We start from the raw sequence: 22,782 nt of genomic DNA, 5'->3' as shown, positions 1-22,782 counted from the left end.
CAAGGATGCACGGCATCCTTTTGCACTGCTGGTGGGAATGCAAACTGGAGCAGCCACTCCGGAAAACAGTACGGAGCGTGCTCAAAAAGCTGAAAATAGAGCTACCCTACGACCCAGCAATTGCACTACTAGGGATTTATCCACAGGATACAGGTGTGCTGTTTCGAAGGGACACGTGCACTCTAATGTCTACAGCAGCACCATTGACAATAGCCAAGGTATGGCAAGGGCCCAAATGTCCATCAACAGATGAATAAAAAAGATGTGGTATATATACACAATGGAGCATCACGCGGCAATCAAAAAGAATGAAAATCTTTCATTCTGTGGGTGGAACTAGAGGGTATTATGCTAAATGAAATTAGTCAGAGAAAGACAAACATCATGGGACTTCCTTAATATGGAATTGAAGATACAAAACAGATGAACATAGGGGAAGGGAAGCAAAAATAATATAAAAAGAGGGAGGGGGACAAAACCTAAAAGACTTAAATATAGAGAACAAACTGAGGGTTGCTGGAGGGGTTGTGGGTGGGGGGATGGGCTAAATGGGGAAGGGGCGTTGAGGGAGACACTTGTTGGGATGAGCACTGGGTGTTCTACGTAGGGGATGAATCCCTGGAATCTGCTCCTGAAATCATTATTGCACTATATGCTAACTGGGAGATAAATTAAAAAATAAAAATAAATAATAAAAAAATAAACATAAAAATCAAAAGAATTAAGTGACTAGTCTAAGTCTGTACGGTCAGGGGTGGAGCTAGGAGAGGGCCCCAGACAGCACAGCTCCAGAACCACCGTGGTACAGTACTTCTCCAAAAGGGAAACGAGAGCATTATTATTCATGACTTCCGGTCTGGGTGGACAAACATTTAAATGAAAAAATACAGTTAAGTGTAATTATTATGATGGAATTATATAGGAAGTGCACATGTGAAAGATGTAGTTCGTGTTTCTGGTTCATAAGAGTTTTGCCTGCGTGTTTAAATGAATAATGGAGCTTGTTTGGGGTGGGTGGGGAGATATGTTTATTTTCTGACATTTTTAGATTGAGATGCCTATAGATGATCCAGGTTGAAATTTCTATTAGGTTTCTGGATTATTTGGCCTGAATATGTGAGAGTCTGTAGCGTCAAGGTGGTGACCGCAGCCACAGAAGTGAATGAGATCGCCAGAGAGAAAGGGAGGAGAAGGAGCGCCAGGAGCGAGTCGGTGAGGAAGCACCGGCATTTAAGAGGGCAGACAAAAGAAGAGAAGCTAAGAGAACAGGAGACGGATCAGAGAGGTGGCAGGACAGCCAGGGGACAGGGGAGTCTTGGAAGCACAGGGAAGAGATTACTTCAAGGAAGCACTTGGCTGAACCAAATGCTAAGCAGAGGTCAAGTGGGGTGAAGCGCAGAGAGGCCAACGGACTCGGCAATCGGGAATTCATTTACGCGGAGACTGAAGGTGGAAGGGTGCTGTTTCGTTTTTGTGTGTTGGGAGAGATCTGAAGGTGTCTGCAGCTGTTGGGGCAACGAGCCAGTAGAGAAACAGATGAAAAACATCAGAGAGTTAATCGATGATGGGGATAAGGGGCTGCCTCAAGATCAGGGGGAGACTGACCGTGGAAAGAGGGGACACTCCTTCGCTTAGTACTGAAGGAAAGGAAGGGTATGGGTGCAAACGAGCGACTATTCACGTTCAGGGAGGGGTGGTGGAGGAGGACCGCTGTGCTCGTTCAGGGCAGGGAAAGCATCAGAGGCCGCCCTTCTAAATGTGTGTGATTCGTGTGAAGATGAACACCAGCGCTGAGGCCGCAGGGGGAGGGGGCTGTGGTTGGAGATGCCAGCCCCGGGGCCACAGCGCAGATGCCGCTGTGGTAACAACAGAGCAGACATGCAATCTAGGGGAAACTTCTACTTGCCAAGTCAGATGTGTGGTGGCTGAACGTCGAATTGATTCCTGTTTAATGCTTTGATGACAAGGAAAATGAAATCTCCCATCACAAAAAACTTGCTACAGTACTGCAAATTATTCCGGACTTTTCAATTCTTACTTGGCATGGTTTCTTCATTGTCTTTCTCGTGGGTAATTTGAGATTTAAAATTTTCTAACCCCTAATAAAACACATCATGATATAATTTTCTCAGGAACCAGCGAAGGAGATGAATTGTTCATATGAGCTGGAGTGATGTTCATAATATATAACAACCGGAATGGGCAGTGGCCAGTTAGAATGGAGGCTTTCTGCACACATCTAGGCATGCAGGGGTGGGGGGGGCAGGGGCAGGCCTGGGTTCCCTTTATATGTCGATGGGGCACAGGGCGCTTTTTATTGAGATATGTGGGGACAGGGGCAAGGCCAGCAGTCCAGCAGACGGAGGAGCATCTAGGCACTTGACGTCTGGATTATTTTGGCCACTTGTTGGTTAGTGGTTACACGATAACGTGGTCCAGATTTTACAAAGAACACTCTAGGGTAAAAAAGTCTTCTCCGTGTTCAGGTCTATAATTTAAGAATCATATTTTATTCTCCTAAATCTTTTACTAATTAGTTTGTGGGATTTAGGATTAAAACCTCCCTTTCTGAAGAACCGACTCAAAAGTGTTCTCTTTCTAGTTAAAAGTGACCATAATTATGGAATTGTGGTATTCTTCTTTCACTCACTAAATATTCCCTCGACCTCCTACACTCTTTCCTCATTGTCTTTGGTCTTCATCCATCACTAGAGCAGCTGGAGAGAACTAGGTACTCTAGGATTTTTTTTTTTTAATTTTTATTTAATTTATTTTTTTAATTTACATCCAAGTTAGTTAGCATATAGTGCAACAATGATTTCAGGAGTACATTCCTTAATTCCCCTTTCCCATTTAGCCCACAACCACTCCAATAATCCTCTGTTTGTTCTCCATATTTAAGAGTCTCATGTTTTTGTCCCCCTCCCTGTTTTTATATTATTTTTTGCTTCCCTTCCCTTATGTTCATCTGTTTTGTCTCTTAAAGTCCTCATATGAGTGAAGTCATAATACCCTCTAGTTCCATCCACGTAGTTGCAAATGGCAAGATTTCATCCTTTTTGATTGCCGAGTAATAACTCCATTGTATATATGTACCACATCTTCTTGATCCATTCATCCATCAATGGACATTTGGACCCTTCCATACTTTGGCTATTGTCGATAGTGCTGCTATAAACATTGGGGTGCATGTGCCCCTTCGAAACACACACCTGTATCTCTTGGATAAATACCTAGTAGTGCAATTGCTGGGTCGTAGGGTAGTCCTATAAGATCTTTATAACTAACTCAAGCATAATAGCCATCATTTACTTATTATTTATTAGCCAAACCAGTGTGGTTATTTATTATCATTTATTTATGTATGAGTCACACACGTGTGCTAAACGGTTTATGTTAATTGTCCCATTTCTCCCCCAACAAGTCTGAGGCAGTGATAGTTGCCATTTCCATCTTACGACTGAGGAGAACTGGGAGAGAGAAGATCGCCTGCCAAAGGTCATAGAGTTTAGTGACGGAGCAAGGGTCTGAACCTCGGCCTCAGATTCTAGAGCCATGAATATCTAGTTCTTAACTTCTAGGCTGTGAATATTACTTTTTCCATAGCATGTTACACCTGGAAAGAAATAGAGTGATCCTCTAGTCCAATCGACTGAGAAAAGAGGAAGCCTAGGTCCAAGGATGTGAGGTTACTAGTTCAAGAGCCCACAGATGCAGCCTGATAGAGGGAGAATACAACAGCTCTTCCGATCTACGGATCGGTCACTGCTCTTGTCCTAGACTCTTGCAGCTTCATCTGGTACCTTCCACTGGAGGATATGTGGTTCTACAAATGTTTGTACTCTGCAATGAATTTCCAAATTCCAGATTTACCTGTTTCTGGGGCTGGGTGTTCCCCTCCTCCTCGATCGCTCTTTGATTCAAAAATATAATTTTTTTCTTTTCTGTTCTTCCCTGAGGAACCACTATCTACAGAAAACAGAGAGAACATATGTCAAAGGTACATCAGAAACTTTAGGAAACAGACATGAAAATATAGCCTCATCTATTTTTCTTAGGATGGATTTAAAGGACTTATAAAATTTATTACTCTTGTAAACGTAGGTCTGTGTTTGATATTTTTTTTTTAATTTTTTTTTAACGTTTATTTGTTTTTGAGACAGAGAGAGACAGAGCATGAACCGGGGAGGGGCAGAGAGAGAGGGAGACACAGAATCGGAAGCAGGCTCCAGGCTCTGAGCCATCAGCCCAGAGCCCGACGCAGGGCTCGAACTCACATACTGTGAGATCGTGACCTGAGCTGAAGTCGGAGGCTTAACCGACTGAGCCACCCAGGCGCCCTGGTCTGTGTTTGATATTAAAACACTAGGTAACTAACATGACCAGAGTATGGGACGAGAACAAAACCACTGGACAGAGAAAGGGGAAAAGGCACCCAGCACTCTGGAGAAGGAAGGAAAGACATCAGCTAGAAAAGACACGGGTGATCTCTGTAATCCATACCATGAAAAGCAGAAACGTCCACAAATGTTTTTCTTTAAAAAATGAAGAGTGAGCTTGCATAAGCCACTCAGACAAGTCATTTGACTTTCTCACCTCAGCCCTACTTGGCGGGTATTCATTGCTCTTTGTTTTCCACTTGGGTCAGAGAGGCTTGGTACTTGCCCGGGTTCTTTTTGAGTAGTAAGCGGGTCACTGGGCTGGGATTTAAACTCAGGCGTGTCTAACTGCTTGTTGGTGGAAACCAGCATTTCTGGTGTAATGATATGTTGTTGATTATTTACTCTATCCAGTTGTATTACACTATTGAGAGTGACTAGTACGAAAGATCAAACCTTAGGACTTTCATCCCAGGTCTGATAAGCCATGGCCGTACCACCGAATCATTTCCCATCCGGGAATTTACAGCATTTGTGTGCTTATTACATTGACAAGATGATGATTAAGCTAATGGAGTTGCCCTCGTGCTATGGTGTGATCTCAAGTGAGCCTGGGGGATAATATAATCCTCAGTGACAGTAAATAGAACGGATGAGCTGACATGAGGAATTCTACTGAGAAGCAAAAGCTTAAAGCTTCTTTACTCCTATGTCATCAACAGATCTGTTCGCAACCCCTGCAGCTGAAATAAGGCTACTTAAAGGTAGCATTTATAAAACTCTTCGGAATCTGTACTAAGTGATATGCCTGGATTTACTAAGGATCACAAAAGTCAACAGGATGATGGAAAATTATAAAGTTATTGCAGGTACCTACTAGGGCCAGAAAGCCAGGACTTGAAGAGATGGTTGCAGTCACGTGCTTGTGCTGTTAAAGAGAAGGGACTGCAAATGCGTGTGTTTCATTAAGGCATCCTTCAAGTTCCTTTTCACTCAGCCCTGCAAGCCATCAGTAGCTGAATCACACAGGCCATGTCCACGACACTCTGAAATATCCTCGACTACGGTGCCTCTTCTCTGTCCTCAACTGCCACAGCCTTAGGTCTCTGTCACCTTTCACTCAAGCACTCTGCGTGCAGACATTGCTACTGGAACACGTCTGCAAAGGCCCCTCATCCCCACTCGCTCAGCAAATCAGTGCAAGGAGGTTAACCCACATTTGCTTCTCACGGCCAAGGCCAAGGCAGGCTCCCTACCTTCTGCCGTGCTTTGCCACGTTACTCTAAAAGGCACCATACACGCCACCTGCAGATAGCCAGTAACTTGGGCTGTCCTCCATAAACCGCGGGCCCGAAGAGAATGAGAGATGCGAGTAAGGCAGGAGCAATTTCTCGTGGGCCAGAGAATCAGAGTTACCTTGCAGGCTGATTGCTATCACTGTCCACTGGACTGTAGTGCTGGAAGCCCCCTCCCAACCAGAACGGCGAGGGGAGGGAACGGAAGAAGAGCAGGCAGTGGGAGACCGTAAGAGAGTGACCCCGGGGAGGCACCGGGCAGAGCCAGCCAGGGAACGGCTCTTACTGTGGCGGGCCGCCAGGTGTTGGGACTGCTCGGCTCACGGACAAAGGGATTGCTGCCTGGAGCTGGAGACCTCTCCCAGCAGGATGGGGACAGGGATACTGCATTGAAGCCATGGGGCTGCTGGGGCCCTGGGGCCATCGAGAGCCCGGGCTGTCCTCCACACGGCAAGCTGATTCCAACACCTTTGGATTTTGTGGATCAATCCAAAATTCAAAATTATTTTTGGGGCCAAGTTAGGGTCAATTTTTTATTTTGCCAAATAAAGACAGTAAAAGAAATGGCCATTTAAGAAGGCCATTGCCGGGGGCGCCTGGGTGGCTCAGTCGGTTGAGCGTCCGACTTCGGCTCAGGTCATGATCTCACAGCTCGTGGGTTCGAGCCCCGCGTCGGGCTCTGTGCTGACAGCTCGGAGCCTGGAGCCTGCTTTGGATTCTGTGTCTCCCTCTCTCTCGGCCCCTAACCTACTTACATTCTGTCTCTGTCTCTCTCAAAAATAAACATTAAAAAAAAAATTAAAAAAAAAGGCCATTGCCTTCACCTCATTATAAAGTAAGGAAATGTGTAACCCACAAAACATGAAGAGTTTAATACATAAAAAGGATAGCTCTTTGAATTGAATGAATGTAGTCTTGTAAAAAAAACTTCCTGCATTGTCCTTATTTTTCTCATTTTGCCATGAATGGATGAAAGCTTTATTATGGATGGATATTGATCCTTCTTCGACTGGCTTTAGAGACCAAATTTTCTTACTCTCCTTTTTTTAAAAAAAATTTTCTTATGTTTATTTTTGAGAGAGAGAGAGAGAGAGAGAGAGAGAGAGACAGCACATGCATGAGTGGGGGAGTGTCAGAAAGAGAGGGAGATAGAGAATCAGAAGCAGGCTCTGTGCTGTCAGCACAAAGTTCCACACGGGGCTCAAACCCACAAACCACGAGATCATGACCTGAGCCGAAGTTGGACACTCAACCGACTGAGCCACCCAGGTGCCCTGTTCCTCTCCTTCTTGATTCCACCCGTCTAGATGCTTCAGCAGGGCTTTCAAGGTTCTCCATATTGCCCTCTATTCCTGGCAAACTCCCTTCACTTTGGGTAGCTGGGATCTCCTGCTTCAATAATTGTCACTCTCAAACCCATTTTCTCAGGCTATTAATTAGAGCCCTTGTTTTCCATGTATTCAAACTCTTTCTGCCCATTCTTCACAACGTAGCAGAATGTCCATGCCTATCACAGGTGGGGGCCACCTGTCCACCAGGCACAATGGACATCGAACCTGGGGCTTGCAAAAATGTTTCAGTTTAATTTCTCTTAAAATCACAAGAAAACAGGGGTGCCTGGGTGGCTCAGTTGGTTAAGTGTCCAATTTTGGCTCAGGTCATGGTCTCATGGTTCATGAATTCAAGCCCCGCGTTGGGCTCTGTGCTGATAGCTTGGAGCCTGGAGCCTGCTTTCGATTCTGTGTTTCCCTCTCTCTCTCTCTACCCCTCCCCTGCTCGTACTCTTTCTCTCTCTCTCTCAAAATTAAATAAACATTAAAAAAAAATCACAAGAGAACAATGGATATAATAATAATAACAATAATAATAATAATGCGTATATAATAGTGAATGTAGCCTGTGTTATATTAATCTCTACACCAACACAGTCATAAAGTTCAATATTTCGGGTTTTTTTTTTAATAGGTCCATGAAAGTCATAACGCAGATCTACAAGTAGCCAATCCTGACTACTCCGGTACTCACAGATGTCTTCCCTTTTTTTAAAGCTTATTTATTTATTTTGAGAGAGAGAGAGAGAGAGAGAGTGTGCACAGGAGGGGCAGAGAGAGAGGGAGAGAGACTCCCAATCAGGCCCTGCACTGACGTGAGGCTCAATCTCTTGAACCGTGAGACCACGACCTGAGCCGAAATACAGAGCTCATTGCTCAACCGACTGAACCACCCAGGTGCCCCCAGATTCTCATCCTTCTGAGCTTCTAATGCCCTAACATAAAATACCATACAAGCAGGTCTTAAGGGAACTGTAGCTGCTTCCTGTCTCTGTAGCTAAGAGAAAAGATCCTTGAACACTGTGAGGCTTGCTGCTGAAGCCATCATCCCCTTGGGGCTGGGGTTAGACCGCTGAGTTAAATTCTGGCTTTATCACTTCCTAGCTGTGTGACCCAGTCTGAGTTCTTCACTTCTCTGTGACTCAGTGTCTTCATCCATAAAATGCTGCTAATGATTTCTGCATATCACCAGGTTGCTATTAAGACCAAAGAAGCAGGGGCGCCTGGGTAGCTCAGTCGGTTGAGCGTTGGCTCTTGGTTTCGGCTCAGGTCCTGATCTCACAGTTTGTGAGTTCAAGCCCTGTGTTGAGCTCTGGGCTGGCAGTGCAGAACCTGCTTGGGATTCTCTCTCCCTGCCTCTCTCTCTCTCTCTCTCTCTGCCCCTACTGTGCTTTCTTTCTCTCTCAAAATAAATAAATAAACTAGGGGGGAGAAAAAAAGACCAAAGAAGTCCACAGTGACAGGCACTCAGTAAGTACTATTTCCAATAATAAATCTGGAAGTGGGAAGATCACATGGCTGGGAATTCATGTCCTACTTTTTAAAAATAATGAGCCAGGAATAAAAACACTGAAATTTACCAACGTCCAATTCTTTTCAGAGGATTAACTCGTTTGTCTTCTATCCAATGTAAAAATACGAAATAACCACATTCACAATCCCCTCCCCCACCCCATCTTTCCACCAAAGATGAGAGATTCTTCACCTTAATTCTGAAGAGAAACTCAGTACTGGGACCACCACTGCGCTATTTCTATTTTTTATTAGAATTAACTATCTTGTAAGCTTGTAGCTCTCTTACCTGAGTTTCCTAGTGAGTGCTCCAGCGAAAATTCATCTAGCACTAACAGTTACTGAGAGACATAAATTATCTTTACGTACGATATCTCACGCACTACGTATAGCAACACTGTGAGAAGATACGATTATCCTCTTTCAAGCAAGGAAACACAGTTCGGAGAAGTTAATTACCTGGACACTAGTACCAGGTGGTGCTGGGATTAGAACCCAGGACCGACCCACAGCAGGAGCTTGTCTTTCTTTTTTAAAAAATATTTTCTTTAATGTTTATTTATTTTTGAGAGAGAGACAGAGACAGCATGAGAGGGGAGGGCAGAGAGAGAGGAAGACACAGAATCCGAAACAGGCTCCAGGCTCTGGGCTGTCAGCACAGAGCTCAACGTGGGGCTCAAACTCACAGACCGCGAGATCATGACCTGAGCTGAAGTCAGATGCTCAACCGACTGAGACACCCGGGCACCCAGAGCAGGAGCTTTTCTACTGAACCAAACTGCTCTCAAAGTCACAGATCCAAGAACTTAAGAGTTTATACTGTATCCATTTACTCATATCCAGGCAAATCAAAAATAACTAGGCAAAATCACAAATTGAAATATTTCCTTAGGAAGTCTGAGATAAAGCTCTCTATTAAGGATGCAGCAGAGAAATAGGTTAATTGTACTTAGAAAGGGGATCTTGCCTTGGAGATGGGTTCATTTGAAAGTAAATATATTCATTCTGGATCTTCAGTTGTCAAATGTGAAGAGTATTTTCTTAAATGCCCTCACTCCTGGGAAGAGGAAGCCAGTGCTGTGGGAGGTGGGCGAGCTCAGGCATTAGGGAGAGGACAGTACACACAGGAGACTTAAGAAGCCACAGTTGCCACAGACTCTAGAATTTCCAGGGGACGTGCCCTGCCCGAGTTGGTATTTGAAATGTGAATTTCTGTTTTCTACATTTCAGGGAGGAATTCACTGTCATTTCCAGACTGCCTGATTCACTTTTCCTGGACACCAACGTATGGAACACCATAGAGAAATGCTTCATTCCACACGTGCTATCATAGGCTCTCCCCAGAGTGGCAAGTCAGAACAAACGAGACAAAGATGCAATTTGCTTCTGCAAATAACTCATTTTGGTAATGATCCTTTTAGAAAAGTTAATGTCTTAGGAAATTATTTTTTCCCTCTTCTGAATGACCTATTGTGTTAACGTGTACCATGCATAGCCATGCACTCACAGAAGGAGTTGGAAGCTGGACAGAAGTTGCTTTAAATTTATTTTCAGTCACCACTGCACATGCAAGCATGTTCTGGAAGGAAGGTGGAAATACTAGCTAGAAAAGTGATTACAATACGGGCCTGCCTCCCAGAATGTACTATGGCTTCCTGTGACCACCTGCCAACTAACACAGACAACAGAATCGTTCTTTCTCACTCTTCACTGGTAGACCACACCGCATGTCAACAGAGTAGGTAAGAAGGAGCTCTCTTCAGGAAATGTTCTGGATTATACTAGGACAAGATCCATTCATCTGAGGAAACAGTTGATTCCTGCCATCATGTGGGAGCATAATGTTATTCATCAGGCTTCAACAAATTCAAACTACCTTCCCAGACATGTTATTTCGTAAGTTCAGAATGGCTTCCCAATAAGAAGAGACAGTCCAGCAGAACACAAAAATGAAATAGCCATGAAAAATACAGGGCACATGAAAAAACTCTTTTGAGTATCCTTTATAAGGATAGCCTCTCTGGATAAAACACCTCCCATAACGATGCGAAGGTCGCAGGTGCTCACTCTGGCTACCTCCGGAGAGAAGTGAAACAGTGAGGCTTTGGCATGTTTAGCAGGGAAATCGGAGACAGTGCCGGCAGAACCCCATGTGTCCATACAGAGACCAGGCATTCTCCCAAGTCCATGCTTCAGTTTGGCTCCTTAAAGAACTTGGTTGACCTGCCGGGCTGGACATGAATTCTCAACTTCCAAAAAAATGGATTCAAGGGGTGCCTGGGTGGCTTGGTTAAGCGGCCTACTCTTGATTTCAGCTCAGGTCCTGAGCTCACAATTCGTGAATTCGAGCCCCCACTTCAGGCTCCTCGCTCACGAGCCTGCTTTGGACCCTCTGTCTCCCTCTCTCCGCCCCTCCCTCACTTGTGGGTGCACGCATGAGCGTGCACTCTCTCTCTCTCAAAAATAAATAAACGTTAAAAAAATATTTTTTAATAATAAAAAAAAAAAGGATTCACTGTGAATGTGGATACACCACTTTTCGAGCACTCTGCGGTGCTGGACATCTGATTTCTTTCCTCCGGCCAGCTCCGATAGAAAGAGGACAGCCTTGTTAATAAATGACTTGGGCCGCACAGGGAACAGGCCCTACAGACGCAGCCACATCTCACAACAGTTCAGCCATTGAGTCACTGCGTGCTGAACAAACACAGGCACCACCGCGGCTCTGAGCGGGCGAGCGGACATTCACTGTGTGACTGGATATTTGCACAAGTCCTTAATTTTATCCTTAGTAACACGCTTGGGATGAATTCCCAAGTGTGGGATAACTGAATCAGGGCACATACAGATTCAATGCTTCAGAAACTGCCCTCTAGAAGATTGTGCTGGGTTCAGTCCCACCAAGAGCGCCTGAGTCTTGTTTCTCTGTGCTCCATACTATTGGCTCCATATTATTGGCAACGTAATAATAGCTTTTCACCTTGCCAATGTGACAGGTGAAAAACCGCATCTCATTACTTTCTGTACTATATTATCAGTGTTAATGATAGTATCTCTTTAACATATCTTCAGTGAGTTAAGTTTTTTATCCTTACGAGATGCCTGTAGGGGAAGGAAGTGGCAGAAAATTCAACTTGTCCTTATTATATTAGCTGATGATCCTTGTAAAATCCAGGCACAGGTCACAAATAGGAATGCATTTTTATTTATTTATTTTATTAGTTTTTTAAATGTTTGTTTATTTTGAGAGAGAGCAGAGGAGGGGCAGAGAGAGAGAGGGAGAGAATCTCAAGCAGGCTCCACGCTGTCAGCACAGAGTCTGACCCGGGGTTCAAACTCACAAACCATGAGATCATGACCTGGGCCGAAATCAAGAGACGGAGGCCCAAATGACTGAGCCACCCAGGTGCTCTGGTGATGCATTTAAAAAAAAAATTTTTTTTAGCATTTTTATTTATTTTTAAGACAGAGAGAGAGACAGAGACAGAGACAGAGAGAGGCAGAGAGACAGAGTGCAAGCGGGAGAGGGGCAGAGAGAGAGGGAGACACAGAATCAGAAGCAGGCTCCAGGCTTTTATTTCTTTTTCCATCCATTTCCCCAACCACCTCCCTTCTAGCACCTATCAGCGTGTTCTCTGTATTTAGGAGTCCTTTTGTTTGTTTCCTTTTTTGTTTGTTTGCTTTGTTTCTTAAAAATGTTTTTGTTTTTGGGGCACCTGCCGTGGCTCAGTCTGTTGAGCGTCCAACTTCGGCTCAGGTCATGACCTCACAGTTCATGAGTTCGAGCCACACGTCGGGCTCTGTGCTGACAGCTCTGAACCCGGAATCTGTTTCAGATGCTGTGTCTCCCTCTCTCTCTGCCCCTCCCCCACTCACACTCTGTCTCTGTCTCTCTCTCAAAAATAAATAAACATTAAAAAAATTTTTTTTAAAGTTTTTGTTTTGGGGGTTCCTGGGTGGTTAAGCGTCCAACTTTGGCTCACGGTCTTTCTATTTGTGAGTTCAAGCCCCACATGGAGCTTGCTGCTATCAGTGAAGTGCCTGCTTTGGATCCTGCCATCCCCCTCTCTCTGCCCCTCCCCCCCTCAAAGAAATAAACACTGAGAAAGAAGTTTTGGTCTTTGATGGGCATGTAATAACACACATAAATACTCCTGAGAAAAAGAAAAGTTTCATAAACATAATGTGTTCCTAATTTGTTAAAAGTGAATAAATGTCCAAAAAACTATTAGAACTGATAAATGAATTCAGTAGAGTTGCAGGATACAAAATTAATATACAAAAATCTGTTGCATTTATAAATACTAATAATGAAGTAGTAGAAAGAGAAATTAAGGAAAAAAATCCCATTTATAATTGCATCAAAAAGAATAAAATACTTAGGAATAAACTTAATCAGGGAGGTAAAAGACTTAAACTCCAATAACTATAAAACACTGAAGAAAGAAACTGAAACTGACACAAACAAATGGAAAGATACACCACGCTCATGGACTGGAAGAACAAATATTGCTAAAATGTCTATACTACCCAAAGCAATCTACAGATTTAATGCAATCCTCTCAAAATACCAATAACATTTTCCACAAAACTATAACAATCCTAAAATTTATATAAAATCAAAGAAGATCCCAAATAACCAAAGCAAACGTGAGAAAGAAGAACAAAGCTGGAGGTATCATAATCCCAGATTTCAAGATATACTACAACGCTGCAGTAATCCAAACAGTATGGTATGAGCACAAAAATAGACACATCGATCAATGGAACAGGATAGAAAATCCAAAAATAAACCTACAACTATACGGTCAAAGGAAGCAAGAATATACAATGGGGAAAAGGCAGTCTTTTCAATTAATGGTGTTGGGAAAACTGGACAGCCACATGCAAAAGATTGAAACTGGACCACTTTCTTACACCATACACAAAAATAAACTCAAAATGGATTAAGGACCTAAATGTGAGACCCGAAACCATAAAACTCCTAGAAGAAAACATAGGCAGTAATATCTTTAACGCTAGCTATAGAAACATTTTACTAGATGTGTTTCCTTAGGCAAGAGGAAAAACAAACAAACAAATAAAAGTATTAGGACTACACCAAAGTAAAAAGCTTTTCATGGCAAATGAAGCCATCAACAAAATGATAAGGCAACTTACTGAATGGGAGAAGGTATTTGTGAATGATATATCAAGTAATGGGTTAAAATCCAAAATATATAAAGAACTTAATAAGCCTAACACCCTCCCCCAAAAGCCCACAAAGAATCTGATTAAAAATGGGCAGAATAGACATATTCCCATAGAAGACATACAAGTGAACCACAGACCCATGGAAAGATGTTCAACATAGCTAATCATCAGGAAAATGTAAATCAAAATCACAATGTCAGAATGGCTAAAAACAAAAAAGATAAGTAATAGCAAGTGTTGATGAGGACACGTTAAAAAAGGAATCTTCATATTCCATTGGTGGGAACATGAACTGGTAAAGTCACTGTGGAAAACAATATGGAAGTTCCTCAAAAAATTAAAAATAGATTACCATATGATCTACTAATTCCATTACTGGGTATTTACCCAAAGAAAACAAAACACTAATTTGAAAAGATACATGTGTCCCTGTTTACTGCGGCATTATTTACAATAGCCAAGATATGGAAGGAACACAAGTGCCCCTCCATAGATGAATGGATAAAGACGTGTGTGTGTGTGTGTGTGTGTGTGTGTGTGTGTGTGTGTGTAATGGAATATTACTCAGCCATAAAAGGACAAAATCTTGCCATTTGCAACAACATGGATGAACCCAGAGAGTATAATGCTAAGTGAAATAAGTCAGCGAAAGACAAATACCATACAATTTCACTCATATGTGGAAATTAAGAAACAAAACAAGTGAACAAAGAAAAAAAGAAACAAAAACAAAAACAGACTTAAATACAGAGAACAAACTGGTGGTTGAGGGAGGGGAACTGGCTGGGGGATGGGTGAAGTTGGTGAAGGGGATTAAGAGTAAACTTATCATGATGAGCAGGGAGCAATGCATAGAATTGCTAAATCATTATATCGTATGCCTGAAACTATAACACTGTATATTAATTATGCTAAGATAAAAAGTGAATAAATGTGTGCATGTATGTGTATAAATGAAAGTGACCAGAAAAAATGCAACAGAATATTAATGGTGAGTTTTGCTACATGGGCTGATTTACCCATTAGGTGGCAGTACTAACAAAGGTATAGACCCAGCTTAGGCATTTGAAAGCACCTAGTCTAAACTGTCCAAAAGAAAACCCTTCATGGAATATTTCTGTGGACATATCTGTACAGATACACTTAAAATCTAAACAGTAGATGAGGTGCCTGGGTGGCTCAGTCAGTTAAGCATCTGACTTCGGCTCAGGTCATGATGTCATAGTTCATGGGTTTGAGCCCCGCGTGGGGCTCTGCTGAGAGCTCAGAACCTGGAGCCAACTTCAGATTCTGTGTCTCCCTTTCTCTGCCCCTCCGCGACTCGTGCTCTTACCCGCACGTGCACGCTCACATTCTCTCTCTCCCTCAAAAATAAATAAACATTAAAAAAAAGAATATATGAAAAAAACTAAACATTAGATAAACAAGACTAGAAAAAAATATACCAAAATACCAAAATTTGTTTTCAGTAAAGAGTGGTATTTTAAATTATTTTCCTTTTTTATTATTTGCATCTTCTGCACAGAACAAAAGAATTTCATAAAGAAGTTATTAAAGTAGTGACAGATTATTTCTGTACAAGGTATGCAGAGTTTGAGTACTGAAAAGACATTTACAAAGGCGTACAGAAATGTGATATTCTATATTTCTGTCTCTTGTCACAAACAATACAAATGTGCAAAAACAAATTTAAGATGACAGAATGTTAATGTTTCAGCAGTGTGAACGTAGACAAGATTCTTATTAGCCTTATTAGTGAAAACAAAAAAGTTACAGGTTTCGTTAATTGGGAGCATAGGACTGAAGTGCTCGCACAAGCAACCATTTCTTTTTTTTTTTAATTTTTTTTATGTTTATTTATTTTTGAGACAGAGAGAGACAGAGCATGAGCAGGGAAGGGGCAGAGAGAGAGAGAGAGACAGAGAGGGAGAGGGAGACACAGAATGTGAACAGGCTCCAGGCTCTGAGCTGTCAGACGCAGCTCGACGCAGGGCTCGAACTCACGAACTGTGAGATCATGACCTGAGCCGAAGTCAGACGCTTAACCGACTGAGCCACCCAGGCGCCCCACAAGCAACCATTTCAATATGACGTAGATTCTCTTTACTTACGTTCACTAGCTTAGTGTGAATAGGGTTATGCTGCTTCATCTCAAAATAACCTAAAATTTCACACGTAGGGCATTTGTTTTCTTAACACAGGTGTTGAAATTTCCTAATTCGAACGTACTTACTAATAAATGTACAGGTAGCCCTGGAGTATATATGAATGTATGAATGTATTTAGTAGGTGTTCCTTAGTATAAATAATCCGTGCAAATGTCAGACGGGGTGGGTTTGTTTTTTTTTTTCCTTTTTGGCCACAGTTTTCATTTTAACTCTCTTCTTTCTTTTATTTCCGTAACACTCTTCAAATATAACCTTCATTTTGAGCCCAGCATCACTGGAGAAAATGAGGCCGTTTGCGGAGAAGCTGTTGAGGTCCTTACCTGGCATCACAGGATCAGTCTGACTCTCTGGTCCCCGAAAAGTGGAATGATTCCTCTTCTCTGTGTTTGATACCACCAGTGGCTGGTTTGGGACAGTCACTTTGTGGGACTTTTCCAAGAAGGAGCCTCCTGCTACATCTTTGATTGGTCCTGTGATTCTAGGCTGGGCGGTTGCTGTGTGGGTCACCGTCTTCCGGTCAAGGCTCACTGAAGGATACAGGAGCTACCGTTAGCTGCTGGGTTTCTTTTCTGAACTGTAATTAAAAGCACTAAATTTGCAGTAGATTCAAAGCCATGGATACTTGCGAATAATAACCATCTAAGCCATGTTAGAGCCCCATAAAAATTACTCTCTTCTTTTCAAATGGGTAAACTGTTTTCTCTTCTTCCAATAATTGGCTTTCTAAATGTCACAAATAAATTGACTAAAACAAAGCTTAAGGGGCGCCTGGGTGGCTCCGGTGGTTAAGCGTCCGATTTGGGCTCAGGCCATGTTCTCATGGTTTGTGCGTTTGAGCCCTGCATCGGGCTCTGCTCTGACAGCTCAGAGCCTGGAGCCTGCTTCAGATTCTGTGTCTCCCTCTCTCTCATTGCCCCTTCCCCCACTCATGCCCTGTCTCTCTCTCTCAAAAATAAATAAACGTTAAAAAAATTAAAACAATAACAACAACAAAGCTTAAGCCTAAGGTTTTGAGATTTACATCCTTCTTCAAAACCAGCAGTTTTTCTTCTTTCTTTCAGTGCCCTTTTGTGTATGTAGGTGACATTATAAGACTGGTTTACAGTCCTGACTTAGCTACACCCTAGTACATCACAATTTTTTCTAGGGGCGCCTGGGTGGCTCAGTCAGTTAAGCGTCTGTCTGACTTCAGCTTGGGTCACGATCTCACGGTTTGTGAGTTCGAGCCCCACCTTGGACTCTGTGCTGACAGCTCAGAGCCTGGAGTCTGCTTCAGATTCTGTGTCTCCCTCTCTCTCTGCCCCTCCTAGCTTGTGCTCTGTGTGTCTCTCTCTCAAAAATAGATATTGAAAAAAAATTTTTTTCTAAAAAATTTATCAAAACAAAATCTTAACTCACTTTTTTTTTTTTTAACGTTTATTTATTTTTGAGACAGAGAGAGACAGAGCATGAATGGGGGAGGGTCAGAGAGAGGGAGACACAGAGTCTGAAACAGGCTCCAGGCTCTGAGCTGTCAGCACAGAGCCCGATGCGGGGCTCAAACGAGATCATGACCTGAGCCCAAGTCGGCCGCTTAACCAACTGAGCCACCCGGGCGCCCCTCACTTTAGTTTTTTTAAAAGCATATTCCTCACAGCATTTTTAGGATGGGGAAGAGTCTTTTAGAAAACAAAGCAAATTTTGAAGAAGGTAAGCAATATAAAACATTTGACATTTGCAACTCAGATTAGAGACTTATAGTTAATGGTCATTTAATTTAAGGCATAGCTTATTCACATGAAGTTATACCTAAAACTGGGCAGAAAAAGAACAATACTGAATTTGCATTTTATTGTGAAAATAAAGACATCCCGTCTCCCCGCCTTGCCCGAAAAGGCCATGCAGCTGACTCACAATTATGACAGAAAGCCTCATCGGACCCATCAGGACACTGCTCCACTCCATCGCAAGCCAGCATGATGTCAATGCAGCAGCCGTCGTCACAAGAGAAGTGGTAGCGTGAGCAAACGTTCGAGCATCCTGTTTGTGAACAAGTCTCAAGTCACAGGAGTTGCCATATCGTCAACGCTTCGCTGTGTCACGATTAAGTAAGACTAAATGTACATGGAACATTTTGGGGGAGAGAGATGCACATAATGGGGCAGACACCGACAGTCTGAGCTGGAGCAACAGGTTGCGAGAAAGGGGTGCCTCCTTGACCCCCTGACTTAACTCTGAGGCATCACATGGGCTCTTGGTCGCGGGGCCGTTCTCCAGGCCAGCGCTGCCTACCAGGTGGGAACAGACGAGCAGCAGCTCTGGTCTTCCCCAGCCAGCCCCGGGTTTGCTCCCTCACGTCTCACTCTGCGTTCCTTTGTTCATCCCGTCGACTCTGTGGGCCCCCAACACTGCCCCCCACCCCGCATGGCATTTGGCTGGCTGAATGTGTTTTATTAGAGACACCATTTTATACATGCCATGTCTTTAGACATGCTATGTCTTGCATTCTTGTTTTCTAAGTGATCATTTTTACTGAGATTAACTTTCGACTATTGAACCCTATTTGTTGACTACCATACATCCCTACCACCATAAAGAATAAACCCAATCTTTAGCTACTGGCTGGTATGAATTTATTTTCTTCAAATAATGAAATTGTCTCCCTTTTGGAGCTGTTAGTTTTTTTTTAATGTTTATTTATTTTTGAGATAAACATTTATAATGTTTATTTTTTTTTATTTTGCACACACACACACACACACACACACATATGCGTGTGAGCAGGGGAGGGGCAGACAGAGAGGGAGACACAGAATCTGAAGCAGGCTCCAGGCTCTGAGCTGTCAGCACAGAGCCCGACACAGGGCTCGAACTCACGAACTGTGAGACCATGACCTGAGCCAAAGTCGGATGCTTAACCTACTGAGCCACCAGGCACCCCAGGGGTTTTTTGTTTGTTTTTTGTTTTTTTTAAGTTTATTTATTTATTTTGAGAGACAGAGAGCAAGCATGCATACAAGTGGGAGAAGGGCGGAGAGAGAATCCCAAACAGGCTCTGCACTGTTAGCATGTAGCCCAACGGGGGGATCGAACCCACAAACCGCTATATCATGACCTGAGCCAAAGACACACACTCAACCGACCAAGCCACCCAGGCGCCCCTGAAGCTGTTAGGAGTTTTTAATCTACAGTGTAAAGGAGCTACATGTATTTTCTTGAAAGGCATTCCCCTACTCCAGATTAAGCCAACTTTACTAGACTTAGCTACACAACAACTGGGTGACTTTGACACTGGTTGATGCAGAGTAAAGGTATCAGGCTAGACGTAGGTCGTGAGGAACTCCCTAATTTCCCAGGGACACAAGGAACTAGACAATTCTCTCAGGACACGGGAGAATGGTAGATTATGATAATCCACCGAGGCAAATGGTTGAGCATAGTATATGAGTCCAAGTGAAATCTTGGATACATATTCCATTGCATGCAGTTAAACAAGGGCCTGGGAAAGGAGTCTATCTGGGTACAAGGCAATTTGAAGATACCTTGATCCAGGAAGAAGAGAAGAAATGGTGGGAGAAGCTCCTGAGAAAGAAGAGGAAGCAAAGGGCCTCAGTTATGACTGAAAATTTGGGCCTGGAAAGGAGAATCTTCTTTGGTTCCAGGAAAGGAACTCGGAGGAAAAGTGAAGGAAAACTGTGTTACCCTGAATACCAAGCAGGATATAGTTACTGCTCACATTTTTTAGTTCATGACATGAAAATCCTAAATATGTCAAGGTTTTACTTACTATCTGGTAGCTTGTGGAGATAGATTGATATTTGAACGTATCCATTTATTACTAGATCAGTGGTCTCTAAATTTTTTTGACCATACATCTGATCAATACATATAGTGTTGTATACTATGCCTATAGTGTAATAAACACACATCTCCATCTAAAAATAATATGCATGTACCAGGATACTAACATATTAAACATGATATAAAATATACTAAAAATTCAGGGAGGAGATTAAAAATTACTAAAAATATAAGTTCAGGTGTCTTCTTTCCCATCCTACAAATGTCTTTATCTGTGGGGGGGGGGGGGATCCTCTTTGGAGACCACTGATCTAGATCATATTGGAAGTGCTTGATGGCTTGGCATTTGAATAGATTATTTTTCTCAAAGCTTGAAAACATGCAACCTCTATATCCAAAGATCACCCAAATTATCACATCAGCAGGGGTACTATGCTTGCCTATGTCTCCCAGATGGTGCCACCCCTGGTTACCATTACAGCTGGGTTATTAACTGCAAGACCAATATATATTTATAATAGAAGGGAGAGAACCACCTCTCTGTCCCCATTTCTGGTTTTCAATGTCTCTGTGTGATGTTTTATTACTTTAATTCATAGTATGTTATTCCAATCTAGCCAGAGAGTGATTCCAGAGAGCAGTTAATAACACAGCCATTCTTTTAAATTTTTTTCTTTCTTCCTTTCCTCCTTTTTCTTTCTTTCTTTCTTTCTTTCTTTCTTTCTTTCTTTCTTTCTTTCTTTCTTTCTTTCTTTCGAGAGAGACAGAGTGTGAGTGGGGGAAGGACAGAGAGAGAGAGGGAGACAGAATCTGAAGCAGGCTCTAGGCTCTGAGCTATCAGCACAGAACCCGATGTGGGGCTCAAACTCACAGACCGAGAAATCATGACCTGAGCCGAAGTCGGATGCCCAACCAACTGAGCCACCCAGGTGCCCCTTAATTTTCTATAAAAAGTTCCATATATAAGATCTATACTCCAGTGGCCTTTCAGTAATCAAAAGCGATGCACATAACTTTCTGCCACTTCGGATACATTTTGTCATCTTGGAGAAAGGCCGGAAGTGTGCAACTGGCAATTTATCTTTGGAGCCCTGGAAAACTGGCCCAAGTCAAGAAACCAGGCAAACACTGGGCTGGTGCAGTGTTAGCTCTCTGCTTGTACCCACACTTCTATCCCTCTCTCCTGCCCAGGCACCTTGGTTGTACAAAGCAAAATCCCTTTAAAACTTCTATAGGGATAAGGGGATATCCATGCCTTCTTCCTATGAGCTCTTTCTTCCAATAATCGGCACCTGACTTGGTTCTTGCCCAGGCGAGCACTCGATCCCAGGACAGCCCTCTGGGTTCAGCGGTCCTCCATAGGGAGGGAGTGGCTGGGGCCGATGCCATGTTTCCCATGGCCCTGGTGCATGCCCAGTACACCGAGATACTAAAAACATGTTTTTAAGTTTATTTTTTAGTAACCTCTATGCCCAACGTGGGGCTCAAACCCAGAGATCAAGAGTCACACGTTTTTCTGGCTGAGCCAGACAGGCACCCCTCAAAAATGTGTTGAGTAGCTGTCTGGCTCTACTTTGCAGCTGCCATAGATCAACGGCCCTGCTGGAATCTGGGCGGGATCAGACTCCTGACCCGGACGGCTCCTTTCACTTGCCATCACTGCTTCAGAGGGCAACAGCGGGCAGGAAATTGGTGTCACACCAGGCCACAGGCAGCAGCCTCCTTCCTCACGGGAGGCTGGAACCTCGGCCGGACGGGGAGTCAGCCAGTCACATTCCGAACACCGACTGTGCTCTGTGTCCCTGTGGAAGGCAAATTATCATGTCCTTAGGATTCTCAAGTCTTGCTTCATTTTCAATATGCATCCCGACCTATGTTGGTTGGAAGACAAGATCAGCCATATGCAGGCATTCTCTGATCTCTTTACCCTTATTCTCCCACTGACTGAGTTATCAGGGATGGCGAAGACATGCGAAGGATGGGTTTTCTGGAGCCATGGTTAGTGACTGTGAAGGCTCACCACGTGGGCGCGGGTGAGCACCTCTGTATGCCCAGTGCCTCGCACAGCTCCTGTGCACCCTGCGGTCCCGCACACACTGACAGAGTCTGCGGACTGAACGACAAGACCCTCAAATACACAGCATCTCTGTACCTCTCCCTGGAGTGAACTGTGGGGGGTTTCCCCCTGCAATACCTCTATGTCTTTTGTGCTCTCAAGTTCCATATACATATATGTATATGTATATATATTTTTTTTAACTTGATGAGCTAATCTTAGAAATGCAGATGTTTGGGAAGGTAAGAAACAGATAAATGAGAAGAATGAGTTTACATTGTGCAACTGAAAGTGAGAACCATCACATGTATGTAAAGCTATATTATTAGTATTTGTGTTAACGTGTCCATGGAAAATTTTAGCCCTTTTTTTTTTGCCCAATAGTGTTTTTAAATTTTTTTTAAATGTTTTTATTTATTTTTGAGACAGAGAGATACAGAGCATGAACAGGGGAGGGGCAGAGAGAGAGAGGGAGACACAGAATCTGAAGCAGGCTCCAGGCTCTGAGCTGTCAGCACAGAGCCCGACATGGGGCTCGAACTCACGGACTGTGAGATCATGACCTGAGCCAAAGTCGGACGCTTAACCGACTGAGCCACCCAGGCGCCCCAATAGCGTTTTTATTGAAGCATGGGGACAGGACCTGTGGGCAGAAAAAGCTAAATAGTCCTTTTATGGTTTTTTTTTTAAATTTTATTTTTTTTAATGTTTATTTTTGAGAGGGGCAGAGAGAGCAGGCTCCAGTCTCTGAGCTGTCAGCACAGAGCCCGACATAGGGATCGAACTCACAAACTGTGAGATCATGACCTCAGCCAAAGTCGAACACTTAACCGACGGAGCCACCCAGGCGTCCCTAAATAGTCCTTTTAAATTGACACATGCACTTTACAAATTTTAATTTGTTTTAAATTGTCATATGTTTAGGAAAGACTCTTAATTCAACAACAACCAAAAACGGAATGGAAGAGCCCATGGAATGAAGTCAGAATATAAAATGCTGGGGCATCTGGGTGGCTCAGTTGGTTGGGCATCCGACTTTGGCTCAGGTCATGATCTCATGGTCCGTTG

General features: G+C 43.2%; 1 protein-coding gene across 4 annotated transcripts in view; it reads right to left on the bottom strand.

Annotated features, from left to right (window-relative positions):
• LRP11 (LDL receptor related protein 11) overlaps positions 1-22,782 on the bottom strand; it is a 53,519-nt gene that overhangs the window by 4,184 nt on the left and 26,553 nt on the right. For 3 of the 4 annotated variants that reach the window (XM_019425006.2, XM_053904387.1, XM_019425007.2), the window contains exons 4-6: positions 17,772-17,897; positions 16,199-16,405; positions 3,874-3,969 (exon numbers count right to left, since the gene is read on the bottom strand). In XM_019425006.2, the coding sequence (XP_019280551.2) occupies positions 3,874-3,969; positions 16,199-16,405; positions 17,772-17,897 (429 nt within the window). The remainder of the gene's footprint in view (positions 1-3,873; positions 3,970-16,198; positions 16,406-17,771; positions 17,898-22,782) is intronic. The other variant, XM_019425008.2, reaches the window with a different exon arrangement.

This window comes from Panthera pardus, unplaced genomic scaffold (genome assembly GCF_024362965.1).
Source record: "Panthera pardus isolate Hobbes unplaced genomic scaffold, ASM2436296v1 HiC_scaffold_17, whole genome shotgun sequence".
NCBI classification, from domain to species: Eukaryota; Metazoa; Chordata; class Mammalia; order Carnivora; family Felidae; genus Panthera; species Panthera pardus.
Note: the sequence above shows the minus strand (reverse complement) of the source record. Positions and strands in the feature narration are given on the sequence as shown.